Raw genomic sequence first — 24,973 nt, forward strand, 5'->3', positions numbered from 1 at the left:
TCAATGTTGCGCATTGGAGCAATAATGTTGCTAAAGAAAGAAAGGCTACAAAAGGTTTTTGATTGATTTTGCTTTTTAATGACTCCAAAGTCAGTTGATGCAGATTTGTTTTTTTCCTCGAGTGAGTTAGAACATAAACTGCACCTGTCTCACTGGGAATATGATTGCAAATATTTCAAAGAAGCATTTAGTGAAGCAAGCATTTGAAAAGTATGTCTGTGGTGTGGCACACCCTTCACGAGGAAGTTTGGCGTGTCAAAATGCAGCGCTGGCAAATTACTTCGCATCCATGGACTCGTTCTGCCACACCAACCCATGGACCTTCAAGATGAAATTACAATCGAATAGAATACAATAGCCGGCCCGGTAGATGAGTGGTTAGCACGCCGGCTTCACAGTGCAGAGGGTGTGAGTTCAAGACCCGGTCCGGCCTCCCTGTGTGGAGTTTAGATGTTCTCCCCAGGTCCGTGTGGGTTTTCTCCGTGTCCTTCGGTTTCCTCCCACATTCCAAAAACATGCATGGCAGGCAGAGTTAACACTCCAAATTGTCCCGATGTGTGAGAGTGACTGGTTGTTTGTCTTTGTGAGCCCCTCAATTGGCTGGCAACCAATTCAGGGTTTCCCCTGCCTAGTGCCCGAAGACGGCTGGGATAGGCTCCAGCACCACCTGTGACCCTAATGAGGAATAAGCAGTACGGAAAATGCATGGATGGATGGATAGACCGATTTATGGTATGTATTCTTTTAAATTGGTTGACATTCAGACATGCTATTCAAACCATTTCATTAAATCACAAAAAAAAGTCCGTTAAAGAGACCCAAACAACACACGATACTCCGTTGGAGCTGTTATCTGCAATATTGGGAATTTATGTTAAAATCACCGTCGATGTATTGTTTTAGGGGTCTAGATATTTACAAGTACTGGTACAGGATTTTAACATCATATCCGCGAGTAGTTATGTAAAGATCGCTGCACTTCAAGAGATCAAAACATTGTTAAAGTTGACATAGATGGAGTACATGTGTCATGTCTTGATCAAATGTGTGTGTGTGTGTGTGTGTGTGTGTGTGTGTGTGTGTGTGTGTGTGTGTGTGTGTGTGTGTGTGTGTGTGTGTGTGTGTGTGTGTGTGTGTGTGTGTGTGTGTGTGTGTGTGTGTGTGTGTGTGTGTGTGTGTGTGTGTGTGTGTGTGTGGTATCTTCTGTGCTGGCAAGAGGTGAAGCGAACAAGCTTCCACCGTTCGTTGACGCATAGACAAGATTTCACAGATGGGTGTGTACATCTTTTTGTAATTATTCAATTAGATGAAGATCGCTTGGGACATTCACAAACTCAACCCCAAATTATTTCATCATCTCATTTGTTGATTAGCCACAGTACTTGAGGTGCTACAACATTTGCCGTTTCACATGACATAACTAATTTGGTGTGTGCACCAACTTTTGTTATGATCCAGCTTACTGCATTTGTTTTCCCCAAGCTGAAAAAAAATCCTTGTCATTTGAAAATAAATGGAAACTGTTGATCCTTAATTTATATTTAAACAATAAATGATTGACACAACATCTTGTTTCCAATTAGAAACAGACAATCATTTGGAGCAGCACAGGTATTATCAAGATAAAGGCTAAGATGAGTCACAAATTCAATCTTGTATTTCCTGCTATTGCGGCAGACGTGTAAACATTTGAAGAAGGTGTTTACCTTTGTAGCCACGTTTCTAAGAGATAAGTGATTGTCAGATCTGTTCATCAACCCCATGCTGTGCATTTTGGTTAAAAGCTACAAAAGAACTATTGGATTGCTTACGTACTGTAAATAGATTGACTTGTTTTATTGTTATTGGAGCGCAAAAAGCTTTCCCACCTGTAATCGACAAGCATAATGACAGCTTTATGGACATAGCAATGTATCTTTTCCTTCACGCACATCCTCTGGCCCAGTCGATCGAAAGCTCGGCCATGGACACTTGTCGATATTCGGCATGTTCTGCCAGTGTTATAAAAGAGGACCCGTCCGTGATGAGGCAACGAGTGGCGATTTGTTCAGCGGTCATGTCAGGGAACAGGATGAAAGCCTTTGCACTGGTGTTTGCTTTGCTCGCGTGTGATGCCGTTGCAGCAAATGGGAGCAAAAATGTCGAGCAGCTCCGAGGTGGGAGGGAAGCGGGAAGGAGCTCTGCAACAAGACAGGAGCCTCTACCGCCACGCACGGTGAGACGGGCACACCTTTCGGAGGATGAGCGTGTGATTATGACCAAGCAAATCATGCAAGCAATCTCAGGTATGCTGTGGGTTTGGGGTGTGAAAAAAAATGGTTCCAGCTGAGGGAAATTTTCCAAGAGATGCTCTCAAGTGTGCACCTGTACGAAAAGCCTCGTGTGGTTCACGGAGGAATGATCTGTTCACAGAGATGGTGAACTCTGACTGCATGATGAACCGCGACTATGAAGGCTGGGTGGATTTCGGACGCCGGGATGCAGACTAAAAGAAGGGAGGCTGCGGTTGTTTCTTTGGTCTTCGCCAAATGATTTTTTTGCTTTGACCTGCTGCTCATTTTACTACGCTTGCAACTTCACGAATAAAGTTTTTTGGGGCAAAGTTAGAAACGTCATTCTTGACAGCAGAATTGGTATGGAAATGCATCATTTTAGTCACAGATGGGATGATACACACTTATTGAATATATGACAAAATCTGACATAGCACATTCAAACTACAGATCAAAGTGTTTCAGTTAACTGAAAGCACAAGTGACCAGAACTTGCGTTTCTTGTGTAATTCCCTTTAAAGGCTACAGTATCCTATGCCCTTTTGCTACAGATGACAGTGTCAATTACTCTACTTCTAAACATTGTATATGTCTGCATGCCCAACACTTGTTTTTTTTAACTCATTGTAGAATGAAAGTCTCCAATGATGCCTTGAGTACGATTGTGTTTTCTAAAATAACATTCATGCACTTGATTCAAAATCAGTATTTTGATATCCCAAAAACATTTGCGATGTGCAAATAGCAAAAGGTGAACAATAACGGCATTAATTAGTGAAGTCATTGTTTCATGCTCTAAGTGCATCGTCGTCTAGTTGCGTTATTTGAATGATACGCGATCATCTTATATACAACCTGTGCTTTCTCAAGACAGCAGGTAATACAGAGGAAGACCAGAATGTGTTTCAGTGCTATTTAAAACTTCATTAATCTGCCAGAAATAAATTACTGCATGAAATTTACATCAACAACATACAATATTTTTAAGGTGAACGTTTAAATAACCTATGCAACAAATGGTGTATGTGTATATATATAGGTGTGTGTGTATGTATATATATATATATATATATATATATATATATATATACACACACACACACACAGTCGTATATATATATATATATATATATACACACAGTCGTATATATATATATATATATATATATATATATATATATATATATATATATATATATATATATATATATATATATATATATATATATATATATATATACACACACACACACAGTCGTATATATATATATATATATATATATACACACAGTCGTATATATATATATATATATATATATATATATATATATATATATATATATATATATATATATATATATATATATATATATATAAGATTAATTCAGTTTTATTGAAGTTTCAGACTTATGTGTAAAAAGAAGCCATTGCCGCAACCAAACAGCACAACATTGGATGATTGTCCTGAGATGAACATCAAGGAGAACGCATGTTGCCACGACAACAGAAAAGAGGACATATACACACACGGACACGTGTGCAATGGGCAAACAGCAGCGTAAGATCAAAACATCAGGTGAACATCGTACTTTGCCCACATGACTCGACTTCCCCCAGATGGTCACTTACTGCAAATTGAGATGATGAATCTTTTCCAACTACGTTTAAGATGGAAATGTTCCTTGTCCCTCCCGTGTTTGTGCACAAGCACTCCTTTGAGTTGATGGCGTTGGTGAGTTGAGGCTCAGTGCAGTGGATGCGGCGTGTGTTTTGTTGAGGACAATAGCGGGCAGAGATACCTCGTTCTTCCAGAAGCTGCAGGAGTCCCAGTGATGACGGGCATACGTTTGGGATGTGCCAGCCTTTGGGGCCAAAGTGGCGCTGGACAGAAACCGGTGAAGCGCTCATGTGCTCACAGTTCGTACATAATGGCAGGTCGATAGGGTGATGGCTGCAAAAGGATGAGAATGAAAATGAGTACAAACATGTGCCAGCAATCTCATTGGATTTGGAAGGCTAGTTGAAGTGGAATGTATTAAAAAAACAGTTGAGCGAAACAACGCTGAAGCAACACAATCCTGTGGTTAACTGTTATGAAAGAGTCGTTAGAAAAATTATTCAAGAAGCTACACGAGTATGAGAGGTGCACAAACAAGTTAAAGCAGATGGAACAGCTCAATTAGCACACACGTGAACTTGAGCAGAGGATGTGCAACAGCACAAAAGGGAACAACCAAGATGGAAAGACGAATGAGCATCAATTCCACATCCTTGATATCCAGCGAGCACACTTACACGTACACTCTTTGTCCTGCTGCGAGTACTACTTTGACTTTTGATAAAACTGATTGAGGAGAACACAGATGTAATTTGTGCAGTTTGTCTTGACGACTTAAATTATCTGTGCAGCGACGTCATGTGGAAGTAGGGAGTAAAAAATGCTACGTAAGACACTAATACAGTGATACCTCCGCTTACGAACTTAATTGGTTCCCAGAAAGTGTGTGTAAATTGAAAAGTTCGTCTGCCAAACATTTATTTCCCACAAGAAACCATTAAAAATGAGAATAATCCGTTACTTAGGTCTCCACAAAACATAATTTTCTACTAAATAAGCCGTAAAACTACACAAAATACACCTTATATTATGTATAATAAATGTGCTATTGTATTGAAATTAAAGAAATAAACTGTACAGTATAATAAAGTTGTTTTATTTACCTTTGTGATGGTCGTTGATGATATCCGATATTGCTGTGCTTTCTCTGCAATAATACCCTCAACCAGTGTCCCCTGATAGCTGCTTTTCATTAATCCAAATCAACAGAAGTTTTTCTACCTCTTCAATTGCCTGAGATCGTTGCTTGGACAACACAGAAACATCCTTAGCCACACGTAGCAATGGTCAATTTAGTATACTGGTACTGGGATACTAAGTCACACAAACACACACCTCGTTCGTGTTTTTCGATGATCTTCTTCTGCTCGACCGTAATTTTCTTTTGTGTCCTCTTCGGTTTAACACTAGCCTGTGGTGGGGTCTTTTTCGGTCCCATAATAGCAAAAGTACTCAACTCGATTACAAACCACATCTGCACTCAGAGGAAGGGGGTGAAGAAAACTAGACCGCCACCCACCGTGGCGCTGTTCAACAGTGTGGTTTGGTGTTCATCCGCCGAAAATTAGTCCGCCAAGCCACCATGGCGCTGTATGGTTTGTTTAGTCCGCCGAAAACTAGTTTGTATACCAAGATTATATTCTCGCGAATGTAATGTTCGTAAGGCAAAAAGTTCGTGAGCTAAAGCGTTCGTAAGCTGAGGTATCACTGTACCTCGATTTGTCTTTGCAATGAGGACAAAGAATGTACAGTATTTTCAGTACTATAAGGTGCTTTGGAGTATTAGGCACACCAATAATTGGGCTAATTTAAATCAGCGCATTGCATTATAAGGCGCATAGAATAAAAGCTACATTAGTGACTGTGGTCAGGTCTTGTATCCACTCGATGGAGAAACGATAAAGAGAATACAATACAATACAGCTTTATTTATGTAGCGTTTTCACCACCGCTGTCGCTGTAACAAAGCCTTTCTACAGAACATTTATAGTACTACATCCAAGAAATCAGAATATGATGTCCCTGATCCACTAGTGAAAAGGGTGCTTTGATCCTCTCCTTTTTCACCTCGAACTGCTTCATACAACAAAGAGGCTGCAGAAAGTGCTTAAGATTGAATGACTGTGACTTTGTCTTTGACTTTGACTTTGTCTTATATTTTTATTATTTCTTTTTGGTCTTTTGACTTCACGATAGCGCCGCAAGAGTGGCTGCCTTTAAAGGAGCTCCTGTATTTTGTTTTTCTACTCCTTCCTTTCCTTTTCTCTTTGTTCCATAACTTTGCTGTTGGAAATGTTAATGTCTCCAATGCGAGACTAATAAAGGCTAATCCAATCCAATCCATATTTAAAGCACATCGGATTATAAAGTACAACATTGGCTTTTAGGTGTGCTTCATCAAATGGCTTGCCATGCTGGACTAAATGAAGTCATGGATCATTTGTGACATTCAACCATGGATCGCTTGGCATCAAGATGTTGCTCTGATAACATGCAGACATGCGTGGTATTGTTTCTCTTATTAAAATTTCAAAACAGAAAATGAGAATTCACGTTATATTGACGCCACCAGCTCTTACTTTGCCACTCCTAGAGTTGGAGAAATAGTCTGGACAGACGTTTCATGCCACTATGGGAGGGGAAAAACGTTGGGTGGAATTATTTAAGAGTGCTGCAAGAGAGCATAATTCTCTTACTGAAAAATTCAGATTCACAAAGAAATTAAGTCAGTTGTGAAACCCGAGAGTAATCGCTTACGACAAAGGAAGCGGCAAGAAAATTGGCAAGACTACGCCATGAGTTCTTACCTAAATGAGACTGAGGGGGTAAGGAGGGATAGTGTGGGGACTTGGCAGTCAGTGGTGGTGGGAGTGGGAATGGTCTGAGGTGAGCTGGGGCCCGACGGAGGCACTGTGGGTTGGCGGAAGAAAAACGTCACACTGAACTTTTACAACATACTCACGATTGCAACGTGCATAAATAATTCTTTGCGTGTGTATGAAGCATGGAGAAGATTAAGTATGTAGAGGGATAGAGTGAAATCTTGTTTATAGGGAAGGATATGCAACATAGACAAGACAGAAGGAAAATTTTGCTATTGTGTGACTATATAAAAAAAGGCTGTATGGTTTTATCTGTCCCTCATACAATAAGGCCATTCGATTTCTGTGAGGAAACAAAAAAACTCTTGATCTTGTGGCGTCACACCTGCGCACCGCGGCGCTGATGTGTGTACGACTCTGTAGTGCGCCGCCTTTTAAGTGCACCTTTCAAGTCTGCACATTTGATGTCTTTCAAGTTTGTCTCAGCCTGACGCATTACCCACGCATGCAAATGTGTATGCATATAAGTAGCTTTTGCAGGGACAGGCTCAGACAGAATCACACAGACTCGCAGAGACCCGCACAGGCACGCCCGGCGTTTCAGGAGAAAACATTGCTGCAGTGAGGGACTCGGTAGGGCGCATCTTTTTGGGCCACCATCCCCCCCCCCCCCCCCCCCCCCCCCCCCGAAAGAGGAGTGTGTAAAAGTGATTGACAACTTTGTCAGACAGACGGGTGGGTTTGCTTGCAAACATTTGGAACACATCTTGGGAAAGCCATACATTGACTAAAAATTGACAGAAATAGCTGAAACTCTGGTGAATGGTCTTCCATAAACTGAATAATGTGTGGTTGTAATTTGAAATAAATAACTTTTTAATCAAAGCCACATTTTAAATTGTCATGGGTACACATCTTTTTGGGTCACCCTGTAATTGGACTGCTATGTATACTGTAAAAGGTCATGGAAAAAAAGATCACCTACCATACAGGGCGCAAATGATGATGCATGACAAAGCAAGGGTCCAATGTATAGGGAATGTAAATCTATTTTACGTGTGTGTGAGGGGAAGGAGGGGGGGTAAATTAACATGTGTCATACCCATGCTGTGAGCCCCTGAGAGCAGCGATAGGTCAGGTTCATCCTCCTCCAGGTCATTCAGACTGTAGACGTGCTGTATGTCCACTTCAAGTTCTCGGAAGTCCTTTGTCAGGACACCAGGACGAGGGTGAAGGATACCCCCCAGGTTTGGTATGGCCAGTTGCTGCCATTGGTGTAGCGTCACTGAGCCTGAAGAACCAAAGGATACAAGCCATGAAAATACTTTGCTGTATACTGTATATGTCCAGTAACAACAACATGTTCATGTTTACAACATGAGCCTCTTACACGTACATGGGTGTTATTCTCAACAATAAACTGGACTACGTCTGTGTAAGCTCTCAGTCGTACAGGAGTGGTCCATCAATGAAAAGGTTTCTTCAGCCGTCATCTGTACTTCTTTGAAGGTGTCGGATGTTTCGCTTCTTATCCAAGAAATTTCATCAGCAAACTAAAGTCTTCCTGGTAGTTTAGGCCCTATATATATATATCCCTACTGTCCAGACATGGCGGTGCCGGACTCTGCTATGATAGGTCCCTGCTCTCAGGTTGGGGGGAGCAGGGGACTACTCCCTGCCGCTCCACTGATTGTTCCTATTGTCCTGACCAACGACTGGCCTGATTGCCCTATTTGCCCTGGTATCACCTCATCAGCATTACTAATCCTATGTTGCCTAAGCAGGCTGTTGTACGAACGATCCAAATTGAACCTCCCACCACCATATCGGTTTAGTGAAGGATTTAGCTGTTTTATGAAAATCGCTTCGTTTACTCCCCTTTTACCCCCTTACATCTATGTTCTTTCGCTAAGATTTTAACCTCATTGTCGTCAAATGAGTGGTTGCTAGCTTTTAGGTGCATATTTCATCTTTCATATTTTCATCAGCAAAAGACTGTTACAGTCGCGCTGCAAGAAGGAGAGATACAGACGCTCGATCCTACCAACTGCTCTCAGGCTTCTTAATAATTACACATGAAAAAAAAACCTGGACTCATGCATTGTAAAAAGCACGGCCACCTTAGGTTGACTCAATACAGTTTCATATATCAAATATGCTTTTTATACTGTATTTTTATACTTGCACTATGTATAGTTCTTTTTATTAAACATTTTTGAGCAGTTATACTTTTCAGTCCTCTGACATACTTTGTTTTTATCTTTTCACCCCACCACCACCCCTTTCAATTTTCCTGCTTTAGATTGCAAATTTTGCCATTGTGGGACTATTAAAGGCTTTCTGAATCTGATGTTTGTGATGGCCCATGATGCATATGCATTCGTCTGACATTTTCAAGAAAACTGAATGTGAGTGTGGATGGTTGTTTGTTTGTGTGCGCCCTGCAATTGGCTGGCAACCAGTTCAGGGTATCCCCCGCCTATTGCCCGAAGACATTGGGATAGGCACCAGCACACCCCCCACCAGCTTCAGAAAAGAGGTGTGCCATAATTGGTCATTACCTGAGCCCTGAAAAACTATGTCATTTTCAGTCGGCAGTGTTGCAAGATTGCCGACCTCCAAGGTGAAAAACGGGCGGATTTTGCTGCTTAACACATATTTCACAATTGCAGTATTAATTAAATCTCCATCTAGTGGAGACTTATAGACCATATGCGCATCGACAATATACTTCCAAGAAATTTGAGTTTACTTCTCCGTTTACTTTCATTTTTGCAGCAGGTAGCATATTGACGATGCTTTGCCAGCTCCTGCATGTAAATGTCCTCAACTGCCGATCTGTTCCTGTAAGCATGAAATTGTGCAAATGGGGGCACTTGGTTTTTTTTTTTAACTGCACAAATATTTCAATCAAATTGTGCCACCGCAGTCTTGCTTCGCCCATGTTCATGACATACACATACACAAATTACAACCAAACAAGTTGTGGGTGTGGAAACAAGTATTTAAACCTCTCAGTGTTCAGGCTTTTTAAATGCCGTTCGGCAAAGTACACATTGACTGTGTATGTGCTGCGAGGGCACGAGGGTGAAAAGCCATGTCGTATCACCGCAAGACATGCAATATGAGCAGTTGAGCCTCCCTCATTCCTTTATTGTATCATCGATATTTTCACATAGTACTATGATACAAATTGGAATTATAATCCAGAGCACTACTTCCTTGACACAGTTATTACATTCCTATTAGTCAGAGGCTTGGCACCAATTTGCAGTGTCTGAGGGCATTACGAAAGAGCACAAAAATAGACGGAGGGTTTTGATTCGTCCTGAGAATATCTGAGAGCACTTGAACTGGAAAAGACAAATAATTGTTTGTAAAATTGAAGGTGAATGGTGGTCATCATATTCACAATTAAAATGACAGTAATACAAGAAATGATAGAGTGGTAATTTTGGAGTTACTGTTTCTAATTTGGCGTTGTTGTTACTTTAAGCCTAAATAATAACAACAATAAATCTGTCAAATGGTTATTGCTGTTCAAGTCATTACACTTCAGGGACCTTGAAAGCGTTTGACAGCAGAGCAATGTCAAAATTGTACGTGCAAGATTATTAGTGTGAAACGCCCATGCCAAGAATGATTAACATTCTCTGTGTGAAATTGCACACAACACACCCGTTTGAATGTATGTACGCTTGAAAAGATCAATCAAACAGCTACCTTCCAGAGGTTTGACGATCTGCAAGCGGTCAGGCAGGTATGACCGGGATCCCGAGGAATCACAGGAGTGACGGGAGCTTCCATTGGAGTAGTTGGTGCCGGTTGATGCCACTGGACTGGAGGCCAGGCTATCATTTGGTGTCAAGAAGCCACTAGAACCCTCATCCCCTTCGCTGTTGGCGGCCAGGGCGCGCAGTTTCCGCTCACGCTCCACATCGAAGAAAGGCCGCTCAGAAGAATGGTTCTGCTGGCGAGCAGATAAGTTTTGCAAGGCGGCTTCAAGGTCCTGCCCCCCTGGAGTGCCTGGTTGGCCTAGTGGCTTTGCTCCACGGATGCTACAGGAAAAGAGAAAAAAAATATCACAAAATGAGAATGTTAAAAAATGATGACGGCGGTGTGCGTTTAGGTTCTCTGGCGCACCCGTCTTCTTTCTGGGCTGGACTGGAGTCAGGCTTTTCCTCTATTGTAAGACTGGTGTTGTCAGAGCCGTAGTAACTGGTCCGGGGGGTGCTGGTCCAGCTGGAGTGCAGGGATACCGGGCTAGAACCCGGAACGCCCGGACAGTGGCACAGAGAACGCAGCCTCACCGATCTGTTCACCACGCGCACAGTTTCAAACACACGCTTCGGGTGGTTTCTGAAAAACAGAAAAACGCCATTTTGAAAGTCACCGAGAAAAATAAAACACACTTCATGTGTTTAGGGCAAACTCAAAGAACATTCTACATATCAAGTTCCCTCTGGGGATTTATGTACAGTATCATAAAACATGCCTAAAAGTCACAGTATACAGTAAATGCAAACAATAAAATTTGGCGCACCAGTAGTCGAGTGGTTAGCATGCCGGTTTCACAGTGCAGAGGTCGCGAGTTCAAGACCCAGTCAGGCCTCCCTATTTGGAATTTGCATGTTCTCCCTGGGCCCGCGTGGGTTTTCTCCGGGTCCTCCGGTTTCTTCCCACATTCCAAAAACATGCATGACAGGCGGATTGAACACTTTAAATTGTCCCTAGGTGTGAGAGCGAATGTTTTTTTTTATCTGTGTGCCCTGCGATTGGCTGGCAACCAATTCAGGGTGTCCCCCGCTTAGTACCCGAAGATGGCTGGGATAGGCTCCACCACTCCCGCGACCCTAATGAGGAATAAGCGGTACGGAAAATCGATGGAATGGATACAATAAAATAATAAAAGAATGACGATATTGTGCAGGTGTGCTCGCTTTTCAATATCTTCTGGGAAAGTAAACGATTCCTGCCACAGATTGCAAGAATCCGCAAGAACCAGACACAAAAAAAGATGATTTGCCATACAGCACAAGTAAAGAAAAGCAATTGAATATTCACTATTGCAAACCATTTTTTTGAGTATTGAGTTTCTGAATGACTTCATCTCCAGGCTGCAGTTGTTCCATTATATGCTTGAAAAACAGGGAGGTTTTTAAATTTGTTTGGACAGATTTTTTTTAAATAAGGTTTGTATTGGTTTGTTTATTTTATCTGTTTGAACAACCCTTGGCTGCTGCTATGTAACCGTTGGTTTATTGCTATGTGCAATTTGCTCATGGAAGTTGAGAAATTGTACTTTGACAAAGGTGTGCTTTCTGAAACTGATTTTATTGGCGACACCAATGGCTGTTTTTTGCAGGAGGTTTCTTTTGGATACGTTTTTTTTGAAACCCTAGAAACTTTTTTTTTTAAATGATGAACCTTCAAATGCCAACGTTTGGCTTGAGGATGCCGGGCATCCATGTATATTATTTCTTAATCTTGCAAACTATCCAGTCTTTTCATCTTTTGTTGACAAAGATTTGGGAATATATTCTTAATGTGGAATCCGATAAATTAGATAAACATCCACACTGCAAAACCTTTAGAGACGATCACACACGCTACACTTACTTGTATTCTGACGATGCAGGCGTGTCCAAGCCTTTACGGAAGGTGCCCTCTATCTCCGCTGCTAGGCTGTCCATTGGGAGGACAGAGGCCAGTGCAGTGTAGCGCTGCACAGTACTGTTGGGAAGACTCTTATTTCGCAGATTTTTGATGTCCTCTCGTGCCTCGTGGAGCATGTCCTCACACTGGGAGTACTTGTCCCGCAAGTCCTTCAGCTGCAGAGGGGAGACGCAAGTGACAATCTTAAATCATTGATGATTGACAATGCAATGTCTCACTTATGATCACTTTGAAATCAAAAAAGGGAAAATGATCCCCAAGTGAGTTTGAATGACTTGCCTCAGATTGCATGTTCAGGTTATTCTCACGGGATAGACTCAGATGTTGACTCAGCTCCTCATTCTCATTGGAAAACTGCACATGGAAGGAGCGACAATTCCAAGTTTGCCACAAGGCAGTGCAATTTGTAGAATAAGGGAATTCAGCAAAACTTGTAATATAAGCCATCTTTGTTTTAAGTATCGGACTGAGGTTCAAAATATTTACTCACACGTTTGCAGCGGATCTGCAAGTCAACAATCTGGGCAAGAAGCATGCTGATTTCCTCCTGTTGGCGAAAAGAGTCTTCGACTTTGCGTGCCAGCTCATCTGATAGGTCCACAACCTGCTTGTTGACAGAGGCTGAGAAAGCACAGGTCTGATTGATGGACTTGAAGAAAGAGTGATTTCTGTTGCAATTCCAATCATGGAAAATTAGACAACTTACACAGCTCCTCCACACACACCATCATCAGCTCCTGCTCTTGTTCTTCGTAGTTGGTCGTCTCAGTGCAGAGCTCACTTGCCTGCACAAATGTTAGGTCTCATGATTCACGATGTCACTCAATAGAGTAATATGTATTTACGGTTATAGACTCAATTTCTGGAACACTTCCAACAAAAAACATTGACTAAAAGGCAATACAAAAAGAGGAACCTAAATTTGAATGATTGCCACCAGGGACAAAAAAAGCTAAACGAAAAAAACGGTTCCTTTCGTTAATATTCTATAGAGTGCACACGCACATACGGTTACCTCCAGTCGAAGTTTGCGGTTCTCATCCTCTAAACATTTCAGTTTCTGCTGCATGAAGTCATAGTGGACAAGGTTGTTGAGAGAACTGCTTGATTCATTTCGTTTTATTCTGCAAAGAACATTTTTTCACATGAGCAATCCATATGCACTGGTGAATAAATGTCTCGGTCTTTGCATATGCAAACGTAAAGCGCAGTTACTCATTGAAATCAAGTGAGGGAAAAGTCAACTCTGACCAAACAAACGGTACACTGTAGTGAATAAAATGTCATCTTGGTTTTTAATTACTTCGGTTGTATCACTGTTGCGGCAAAAAGATTTAAGGAAAACCTCTATTTTCAACTTTTCTGGACACTATTGCGATCTGAATACAATTAATTCCTTCAATGAAGCTTCAATGCAATACAACACATGTACAGCAAAGGTTTCCCGCAGGGGGCCATTCTGATGATCAAACTGTATAAATGTATGATTGAGTGACTAATTCAATTATTGTTTGATTTATTTTGTGAGGTAGTAAACAGTATAAACATTTCATGACACAGAGGGACAAAAACTGAAAACACCCGCATTGACTAAAAATCGCCAGATTAGCTTCAGTTGTTTTTTTCTGTAAAAGAAGCAAGTATAAGCAGTTTTTGACCAAAACCTTATTTTTTCATTGTGAAGATTATGAATCAAAACATTTATTGTATTCATTTTTTGGGCACAACGTTAATGGTCAAATAAGTCTCTGTGTTGTACTCACGGTGAGTGTGATTCAGAGTTTTCAATCTCCTCCGTGCTTGCGTAGAATTGAAGGAGGTCATCACGCATTGAAAGTTCATGACGCAGTTGAGCAATCTGGGGAAATCGGCCATAATAACTTCAGTTCATGGAAGTAAAAGAGCCACTTTTGAAATGGGATTGAACTCAAGCATATTAGTTTGGTTGCACCTCCTCCTTTGCACTCTCCAGCTGTTCATCCAGTAATCCATTTCGGGTTGTCAGTTCTTGGTTTTGTTTCAGGAGCGATTGACCGATCCGCGCTGCTAACTCAAGATCCCGCTCTTTCTGAAAACGATTTGTAAAAAAGGGTGACAAAGTAGCACAGAAAAGAAGATACTATTTCTTGACCAAAATTATATATTAACAGGCAGAAAGGTAATCTCTCCTGAAAGTACTGCACATCCTGTTTTGTGGGTGCCTCTGTGTGTATGTGTGTCTCTTTTGTGTCTTACCTCCTCCAGCAGGTGTGTGACTGCCTTAATGTCATGATATGTCTTGGTGACCTGGCCAACTCTGTCTGAGCACAGCACTGAGAGAGGAAGAGAAGCAAAAGGATTTCATCAATGGAGGATGGCATCAATCTCGCGTACATCCTCATCTGTCACACAAGGAGACGTGAGCTATCAAAAGCAATAACTCCGCTCCGTAATTACCATTACGTCATGTAACCCTGGGAAAAAAACTATTGGTCCAGTGTCAGAAATACGTTTTATTTTGAAATTCAGGCACATATGCCACTTCTTCTTTTTCTTTCAGCTTTTCCCTTCAAGGGGTCGCCACAGTGAATCAGTGTCCTCCATCTTCAGAGGTTTGATTTGCAGGTGCCTATGCCACTGTAGATGTAAAATCACTCAACTCATCAAGTGGTAATAAAAAGGTAAGCACAAAAGGCTAACAAAATTATTTTTAATAATGAATCATAATTAGAGCATCCCGGTAGTTGAGAGGGTGGCGCGTCGACCTCTCAGTGCAGGGGATATGGAAATTTCCGGGCCTGCATGGGTTTTCTCCGAATACTCCAGTTTCCTCCCTTATTCCAAAAACATGCATGGCAGGCTGATTGAACCCTCTAAAATTGTACATAGGTCTGAGTGTGTGTGCGGATAATTGGTTGTCTGTGTGCCCTGTGATTGGCTGGCAACCAGTTCAGGGTGTCCCCTGCCTTCTGCCCGAAGGTGGCAGGGATAGGTTCCAGCACCCATTCTCCCTCCCGTGAGTGACCCTTGTGTGGATCAGCAGATTGGAACATGGATGGATGGATTTTAGTATGATACAGTATATCATGCACACAGTAAAATGTATTAATATAATTTTGTAAATGAGCTGTTGTGGAATAAGTACACAAACACACTTTAATTTATTACAACAACAAAAATGAACTGGTTCATTAATGTGGAGCTGTGTTCCACAGACCACAACAATTCCATGTGGTCAGTCACATAGCAATCCTCTTAGCTTGATCCTTTTTAGCTGAACTAAGACACCTCTAAAGACTTAGTTCGCCTGGATACTGATATAGCTCAATGAGAGACTCTGCCAAGAATAAACTGGACAACGGACAGAGGTTAACACTGCCTGATTTTTTTGTGGAGGTTGGAGTATCACACAGAATTGTTTGTTTAGATCCCTCTACGACCTCCTGTAGATATACTAATTTCCTCATTGTGGGACTATTAACGTTTTTCTAATTCTGATTTTGATGTCATAAGGTACAAGATTGTCTGTCCGTCAATCATCATTCACTCGTGGCCAGTCCGCCAGTCCTGTATTTGTCACGATATCACTGTCACACACAGAGACGCAGAACAAGCAGAAACATCGCCAAAAATGACACTGAAAGGAAATACAAGGCAACCAACCTTCCTTTCACCAGACTGGCTAGCCATGCTCAAAAGTATTTCTTTTTTTTCCTCCAAGAGGAGGATGAGAAGGCTCTGTTACATCGATGTGCGTGTGTGGAACGGATACGGATTGCTTTTCAGCATTTTTGTTTTTTTCAGCATTCATCAAGGAAGAGACTGTGCTGAGCAGTTGCGCATTTTCAGCAGCACAAATATGCCAGTATTGTTTTTGAATGGGTTGCCATTTGACTGTCATCGCTGGACATTTCTGGAGCGATTGTGCTTGTTTGCGCCTGTCGTGGGCAGCATGCAAGCAGAAAGCGCTTAAGAATGAATTACTTTCTGTGTCTTATGTTGTCATATTATTTGTTATTTCGTTTTTTTTTTCTTTTGACAAGATGGTGCCATTCCAGCAGCTTTTATTTTGTTTTTCTTCTTTCATTCCTTTGCTGCTGTGAAATGTAAATTTCTCCACTGCGAGACTAATAAAGGTAAATCCAATCCAATACAATCCAATACAATAAAAGCAGTCAAAGTGTAGCCACCCCCATGAACACATACATGCAAGACGGGTAGCAAATTTTGTCAGTCGTTAGAGAAACGGCAGTCTGTCAGTGATGGGCTGATTGACCTTCCATCGGTACTGACTTACTGCATACCAGAGTAATTGATAAATTAACCTTGCGTCGGTACCGGCGACATGCTACTTCACCTATCTAAAACCATTTACTTATTTGGACTGAATAGAAAGTCAAACAGAACTCAGGTTCCATATACATAATGATTTAAAAAAAATAACACAGTTTGACGGTATACTAATTACTGAGATACATATTTTTAAAACTTTTTCTCATCATTATTATGACATGCAATTGGTAACTAAACCATTTGGAAAAAGGTGATGTTTGCCAATTATTTTTCATTCAGCAATCTACTTCTTGTGGACCTGGCAGCTATATACTGTAGTGCAGGAGAGTTCAAAGGAAGAGATTTGCTATGACAGCTAAAGGTTTTAGGGTTTCTGTGGTGTTAATTCTAGGTGCGGGTAGCTTCATAAACCTGTAGTCTAAGAAGGTACTGTTCCCCCAAGGATGAGCATTGCAGACTTAGACATACTTATGACGTCCGTTGCAGTTCAGGGATGAGACAGGCAAGGATAAAAACAGAGATGGACATTCACATTGTTCCACCGTCTATTGTTTAATGTCAAGTCTTGCCAAGACTGGAAAGCATTATCAAACAGCTCATATATATTTTTTTTTTTAAGACATTGACAACATGACAAATAGTCCAAATCTCTAAAATGAGGAATGTTTTTTTTTAAATCTGTCCTGTTTTTCAGAGGCACTCCTGTGCCGCAGTGCTGGGCTCGATGCCAGCAATATGAATATTTAGAGAAACAGGCACACAGACGACGAATAAAGGATATGATCCACTCATGTCGCTACTTAATCAGTGAATCACCTTTAACTTCAATGTTAATTCTGAAACAGTGCTATTTTAAATGAGTAAGCAGTCATGTGTTCATTACTTTTACGTGAGCATGACTGTAAATGAGTTTGAGGTGAGAATCTAGGGCAGCAGCACACAACATGTAGGGCTAGAAAATGTACCCCCCCCCCCATCCTCACACACATCTGTGAATCACAAATCAGAAAAAAGTGGCATGTCAAGTTAGATTGTGGAACCTTCCTTTCACACCAACAAGCTATACTGTGAGATACAAAGACCATACTAATAATGACTAGAAAATGATGAAATAGTCTTTTTGATTTCTAAAGAACAATAACATTGTACATCAAATGGCCCACAATAGCTGGTATAAATCAACTTTGCTGGAAAATTTTATCATCAAATATTTTGCAACTGTTAATCATTGCATGACCCTAAAGGAGATGACTCCACAGCTGGCCTTCCGCAGTACATTCAGCAAATAGTTACGCATTAAAGCTCCTTGACAGCATAAACTCTACAAGCATTCGAACCAGGAAACTAGATCTACTCCAAACATCCTAAACTTCTCCTAGAGGAATATCTGATGTATGCATACCTATTTCACCATACTCGTCATCATGCCTTCTCTCACCTTGCTTCACCTGCCTGCAAAGGTTCTTGTTGTTGTTATTGTTGTTGTTATTGTTGTTGTGGTGGCATGTTTTGTCCTCGAGCACAAAACTGGCAGTGCTCCTCTCTTCTTCCTCCTCCTCAGATGCTGAGGAGCTCCATACCTCCATTGTAGTCAGAGAAAAACTGCGCTTAATCTTGCCATCCATGAGTTAAATCCACTTGATTCTACTGATGGTTCACTGTGCAGACTTGTCATTTCCCCAGCATCATGCTGCTGGCTCCTATGTATGGTAAAAACAAGATCCCCTTGCCACTGAGACAGTATACACCTGTGTTTGTTTGCAGCAAAGGCTCTGAGCTTCTTGCGGCTCATGCATAATCCATCAGTCTGTACGGCCAATCTGTCATCATTCCTGCTACGTTCACCTGGCCACGGTGGACTACCAGGCAATGAAGGAAGGGGCGATGTGGAGGAGGGGTCACGGATGAAGGAAGATCTAATTCACAAGCCGTAGGAACTCGCACTGGCCTCATCCACTTAGCACAAGATTAGTGTCATATCTCCTTTAACGTTGCAAGATTTGAAAAATGAGAACGTTGGTGCAGTGATAATGATGCGGCATTAAGACCGCACACCCCTGCAACACAGGATGGTACGTTCCAACCAAGTCAATGGCTGCTCTGATTCACCACACAGACTTAATGCCAGCCTGATCAAAAGAGATCTCTGCGCAAGATTAGCGCAGACAACGCCACACCGACTCACTTTGCATCGGGCTGATGGATACAGAGAAAATGCATTCAGATGAGCTGTCTGACTATGGCGGGAGCACATGTTTGAGTGTGCACCAGCACCGCTGCGCTGCAGTTGTGTCCTCATCCATTTGACCTGTTACATCATGTGCCAAATAAGCAAAGCTGCAAGACTTCGTTCATAATATCTGAGTGGCAGACCAGAAAAACCACTCTGTTTAAATGCCTTAATAATGGAGTAGATCAGTGTATCTATCATCCTACGGTGCCTGATGAAAGAGATTTACAATGCCTCACATATGTTTATTTGCTAAATTAATCTAGAGTGTTAAACCCAGCAGGAGCACGCTGGTCGCTGCCTGCCACTATTTTAACTGCTAAATCGCCAAATACACTGCGCATTATGGAAGAACCAAATTCAAGTTGGTTACAGTGCTCCTGTCTCCCTTGTAACTGTCTATAAATCCATCCATGTTCTTTCTGACCAAAAACAAATGCTCTCTTGCTATGAATATTTGTTTTTGTTCTCACTTATACCTTCTTCTTCTTTCAACATGCTAGACAGATGGGGTGTGTTTTTGTCACTGGGCAGCGTAACGGGCATTAGTGAGTTTCATGTCGTGATCCCAGTCATTTCTGTAGCTAGACGACTTACCGACTAAATATGAGGAAAATGTGCCTCTCTGTTGACGGCTTATTTGAAGCATTCTGTTTCAGTAAAGTAGAGATATTTCTATCAGGGTCAGCATGCTATCAGGGGGTCAACATTGCCACTTGGCTTTTCTGTCTGCACAGTTAGTGCTGAAACTGTTTAGAAAGCCAAACGACAGAAGGTTAATCAGCTTGGTGACATTGCTGACCTGTGTCACACTGAAGAGGGCGTGTGTGGAGGAGAGTACGTCAAGTAAAGCGTAATCGTCATGCAGTGTGGTCAAGGCAGACTCAAAAAATTGTGATTTGCAGACAGGATACAGAGACATTGAAGACATGGCGCTAATGACGAAAAAAAATCTTTTTAAGGATGCCCTATCTTCCCTCTGGTCACAATAACCACTACATTAAGTTTATGACGGTAAGAAAACTAAGTCTCATCAACACAACACAAGGTAATGATATAACACACTCAACATGCTGCCTTGGATAAACAAACAGTACATAAAACCATATGCATGCATCAAAGTCAAGTCCTGTAAGCATTTAATCAAATGTGGAAAAAGCTTTGACCGTTGAACTCCCACAACCAGTAAAAAAAAATACTCACAGAAGTACTTGAACGTCTCTTCAATTTGCTGGTGTGTGAGCCCCAGGACGACCTCTGGCTGTAGCAGTGGGGTGTGCACCCAGTCGTCATTGTCATAGCCGAATACACAGTCTGCTCGGAGAGTGTAGTTGGGCTGACCCTCTGACAGGAGGCTCACAATTGCCAACTCTGGCAGATCTGCGCAGAGGTCTGAGCAAAAGAAGTCCAGATATTAGCGTGGGTGGGCACGGGCATTTCATGTGCAATTAAATCTAAAGAATGAACGGTGAGCTGACGAGTGTGTCTGTACAGTATTGGGATTTATTTAAACCAACGAAGGGATTTTTCGACACAGTCGTTTTGAAACAAGAAAACCTTTGTGTCTGACCCACCTGTGAGAGTGGATGCATCAAGGCAAGAAGCTTCTCCCAGTTTTCTCTCAGCCGAGCCAAGATGAATAGGTTGGGGGTCCTCATCCAGGACCCCCGGCAACTCCCCCCAATCCACATGGAGGGAGAAGGCTGACTGGGTGTCCAGGTGGACCTGTGTGAGCCCGGGGGGGAAAAAGCGAAGCCCGAGAATAGGAGTATGGGACAGATTGACAGAAACTGGAAACCCAAGGCCAAGTCTGTCCCCTGGTGGCTCAGAGACAGAAGACAGGACAAGGGCGTCTGCTGAAAACAATAAAGACAGAGGGAGAGAAAAGAGTGGAAAAGCTTTAATGTGGACACAACTTGTTTGTGAATGTTCATCAACGTCCATAGTTGTGATTGCAGTCATTTCTTGGATGTAGCAATCTCTTCATAAACTCATAAGAAAGCCTTTGTCGTTTCATCAAAAGAGCCTTACACTAGGTGCGCAGGAGGGCTGGGCCTCTTCATGCGTGTCATCCATATAGAGTTACCACCGCCTGAAGCTACAATACACCGATCAGGTTCTTCAGCATAACTGCACCTCACCCATGGACACACGGTGCATGCCGTCTGTCATAGCGTAAACGTTCAACATGCAAACAGTGCTTTGTTCTATATGCTGAAAGCCCATTTTCTGGCAATGGCAGCTCCCGGCTGACATAGAGCTTGACGCAAACATGAAGTCAATGCATAACTGCTTCTCAATTATTTTGACGATGCACTGAAATAAACAAGATGAATTGCAATTTACATCAAATGCAATTAATCGTACTCATATCATAGGTGTTTACTTTTCAGTTTAGATTTGGTGGAACACATTGTCAGATTAAATTGTTAAAATGCGCATGCATAATCAATTATCAATTTACTAATGCGTTTTGTTGTTAATAGATTTTATTTTCCAGCCAGCATCCCTGAGCATTAATCACGACTGTAAATAATATATACACCTGTTTTCTCAAGCGTTAAGCGAGCTCAATTGAGTGTGCCGTCTTTACCAAAGCTGGCAGCAGAGGCCACTGTTACTAATGGAAAAAGATGAATCCATATTCAATATCTTAACACTGTAGTATGGCCGAGAAAAAAAACTATGCATGAATGGCATTTTTGATAAATACAACATGATCTTTCAACTCCAAAATGGTACACCTAAAAGTTCAATGTGATAACTAAAGTCAATCACACATACAGTAAAGTCTCGTTATATCGATATCGGATATATCGATAGTCCCGGTTATATCGATACTATTTCTATGCACGCACTGAGAAAATTACATGCAAACAGGGTCGGATATATCGATAGTCCCGGTTATATCGATATTTTTTCGGACTCCCTTGAATATCGATATAACGAGACTTTACTGTATATCCAAAAGGGCAAAGGGTCAGGCGGAACTGTCAAATTGAACAGAGTGCAGACACCGGTGCACACCCCACTGACCTAATTAAACATAAATAACCTGACTGAAACCCCTGCCTCATGCACGCACAGCCCACACATCCCTTGCCAGCACACAGACTGATACACTATCACAAGCCATTTAGTTCCCATTTTCATTATTGATCTACTCGGTTCTTTCCCATCTTGTATCAGTTAAGTGTATTGGTTTGTGGCCAAGATCTATGAAATACAGTATACAGTATGTATATACTGTATACAGTAATCCCCTGTTTATCACGGTTAAAGGGGACCAGAACACCCAGCGATGGGTGAAAATCCACAAAGTGGGGATGCCCCCCCTCGTCCCACAGCTCCTACACCCACTGGCACGTCCCACAGCTCCTACACACACCGACACATCCCACAGCTCCTACACACACACTTCCCACATCTCCTACACACACACACACTAAATGGCAAGCATTGATCTAGGCGAGTATTTGATTAGACTGATCAAACAGGAACCCATGTGATTAGACAGAGGGGTGCTGAGAAGATGTACACCCAATTCACGTGGCTGTAAATCCTGGGATCTTGTGCTCTCACCCAAAAGCCATGTCAAAACTCTGACACATCCAATTTGGCAAAAAAAGCAAAGCACACTATTGGATTATCATACGTGCAGATAAAACAGGGCCACAGCGAATGAGCAATCTCCTTGGTGTTTTTAACCCAAACTTCATACCACACGACATGAGATTCCACAAAACTCAGCAGGGATAGCGGCCACGGAAAACATAACAGCGTTGTGTTCTCCATAGTTGTATTCCAAATACAACAAAAGCAAATTTTAATCATTGATGAAGTAACCCTTTCAACGTGCGCCTGTGGCTTGTTTACCATGAGCTCCTGCAAACAGCCTTTGTACTTGAAGCTTGGACTGGACCTGATCTTAACTCAAAAAGATCTGCGATGGCACTGCGATGGCAAAGAATGCAATGCCCTTCCAGGAGGGTGTGTACGTGAGTGAAAGCACACAGCATTGTGAGGAAGGCGGGGCAGATGGGGTATTACTTGTCAAGGACAGAAAGGGAGAAAAGCAGCCATGTTCATATTGATTAACAGCCTGCACCAAAAATTTAATTAATTTAAAAAATGCTTTTTGCTGTCATCTCCTTTATTATGGCTTGCACAACTCTTAGAACTCATGCCCAAAGAAAATGTCTGAGGCCACCAAGATGATTCACTGTAGATGTGGTGATTTCTTAGCAAGAAGTAGCATCATTATGGTGCCATACTTTTTCAAATGTTGTCTCAAAAGGTCAACCATATTTTGGTCAGACCAAAATATAGACTGAATCCATACATCCGTTTCCTGACTGACTTATCCCAACAATGTTCACGGGGCGTGCTGGAGCGTTGAACAGATCACAGCCAATCGCAGGGATACACATAGACGAACAACCACTCGCATTGAGAGACAACTTAGAGTGTTACATTAACCTGGAATGCATGTTTTGGACTGTGGGAGAAAAGTGAAATACCCAGAGAAAACCCATGCAGGAATGGAGAGATCACGCAAACTCCACATACTAAGGATATCAAACCCCGCACCGCTGCAGTGTGATGCCTGTGCGCTTGACCTTGTGGAACTTCTACTTCTAAAATTATTTTCCTTCCAACAGAAGGCTTCCACCTTACCCAAAAGCCGTATGAAGACAATACATTGTTCTTCTTTTCCTTTCGGCTTTTCCTTTCAGGGGTCGACACAGCAAATCGGTGTCCTCCATCTTCTGAGGTTTGATTCGCAGTACATTGTTATGTTGCCAATATAGAATAAAATGACATGTATTATTGGTATGATACAGTGAACCTATGAACCTGTCTTTCAAAAACAAATCAAATCTTAGTTTTGACATGCAATGCCAAAGTGAGCAAGGCAAGTTGTGCCATGACTTGTGCCATGACTGGATGTAACTATTTTACACGGAAACTAAAATCACAGCAATGGCTACATTTTTTATATAACAATTAAACATTTGAATTAAAACAAAACAATGTCTTCTTCTTTTCCTTTCGGCTTTTCCCTTCTAGGGTCGCCACAGCGAATCAGTGTCCTCCATCTTCAGAGGTTTGATTGGCATGTTAGTTTTGGCCCTTCCTGACACAACCCTCTGTATTTATCCGGGCTTGGGACCGGCACAAGAAGACACTGGCCTGTGTGCCCTTGTGGCTACAGAACAAGCAACTCCATGAACTTAACAAAAAAAAGAAGATGCTCGATAAAAGGCTCCCAAACACAAAACGGTCATCAGCACAGCAGCATTCAAATAAAGCAAAACTATACTCACTATTTGTTGACAATGCTCTGATCTTCCTGTGAAATGGGCATCTCTTTCCATACATTTCATTACAAACAGCACTTCAAATGTGACACACATTCAACTACTGGTCACAGAAACACACATTTGACAATCATTAATGTCATTCTAAATTTACTTTTTTTTACCTTAATCTAATCAATAATGTCACCCTAACAATGGTGATAGCTATATACGGACTGAAAGTTGTGAAGAGAAAGGGGTCACCAAAAACCCAAGTGCAATTTTACTCATTCTATATAAGGAAATCTGTGCTGCACTCACAAAGCAATTTGGGCGCAAAGCCATCAAGCCCCATTGACACAAAACCATGAAAACCAAGACAAAAAAGTTCTTCACCCATTTTTGTGGATATGGTGTGTACTAAAATCTCAACATAGAAACATCAACAACAGCCAATTGCTCGCAGCCAATTGTTAAATTAATGTAAAAATGTGCCCTAAATATACAGTGAATAAATATGTGAGTCTTTTTTTTATATAACTGATCAAATTCCAACCCCGAAGAAGTCAAAATCTGCCAATGATTGTCAATGTTAATGCACATATCTCTCAATGAAACTGCAGGTTGTATAGTGCAAACACACTGAGCACATAAGAGATCACACACAAAGCAGGAAGTCTCTCTCACATGTCTACTTAAAAATAAAATTGAGTGGAAACAAAACTATAACTTCTGATGGTAGTCAACATAAACAGTTAGGAGCTTGTGCTGTGGGCTGTTCA

At 41.6% G+C, this 24,973-nt stretch overlaps 2 protein-coding genes across 2 annotated transcripts; one reads left to right on the forward strand and one right to left on the reverse strand.

The window, feature by feature from the left end:
• Positions 1–1,555: 1,555 nt before the first annotated feature.
• Positions 1,556–2,615, forward strand: LOC148892635 (uncharacterized). The gene is made up of 2 exons (XM_089006314.1): positions 1,556–2,285; positions 2,413–2,615. Exons 1-2 carry the CDS (start codon positions 1,898–1,900, stop codon positions 2,487–2,489), a joined length of 465 nt encoding a protein of 154 aa, XP_088862440.1. The 5' UTR covers positions 1,556–1,897; the 3' UTR covers positions 2,490–2,615.
• Positions 2,616–3,617: 1,002 nt separating this feature from the next.
• hap1 (huntingtin associated protein 1) lies at positions 3,618–21,063 on the reverse strand. The gene is made up of 16 exons (XM_089006475.1): positions 21,033–21,063; positions 20,466–20,747; positions 20,095–20,283; positions 14,625–14,701; positions 14,341–14,457; positions 14,153–14,247; positions 13,405–13,513; positions 13,096–13,174; positions 12,880–13,010; positions 12,669–12,743; positions 12,333–12,544; positions 10,857–11,072; positions 10,437–10,771; positions 7,816–8,004; positions 6,699–6,801; positions 3,618–4,224 (listed from the first exon to the last, which is right to left on the reverse strand). Exons 1-16 carry the CDS (start codon positions 21,061–21,063, stop codon positions 3,846–3,848), a joined length of 2,619 nt encoding a protein of 872 aa, XP_088862601.1. The 3' UTR covers positions 3,618–3,845.
• Positions 21,064–24,973: the final 3,910 nt, after the last annotated feature.

Source organism: Hippocampus bargibanti, linkage group LG10, assembly GCF_051943395.1.
Source record: "Hippocampus bargibanti isolate YZ-2025 linkage group LG10, ASM5194339v1, whole genome shotgun sequence".
Classification (NCBI taxonomy): Eukaryota; Metazoa; Chordata; class Actinopteri; order Syngnathiformes; family Syngnathidae; genus Hippocampus; species Hippocampus bargibanti.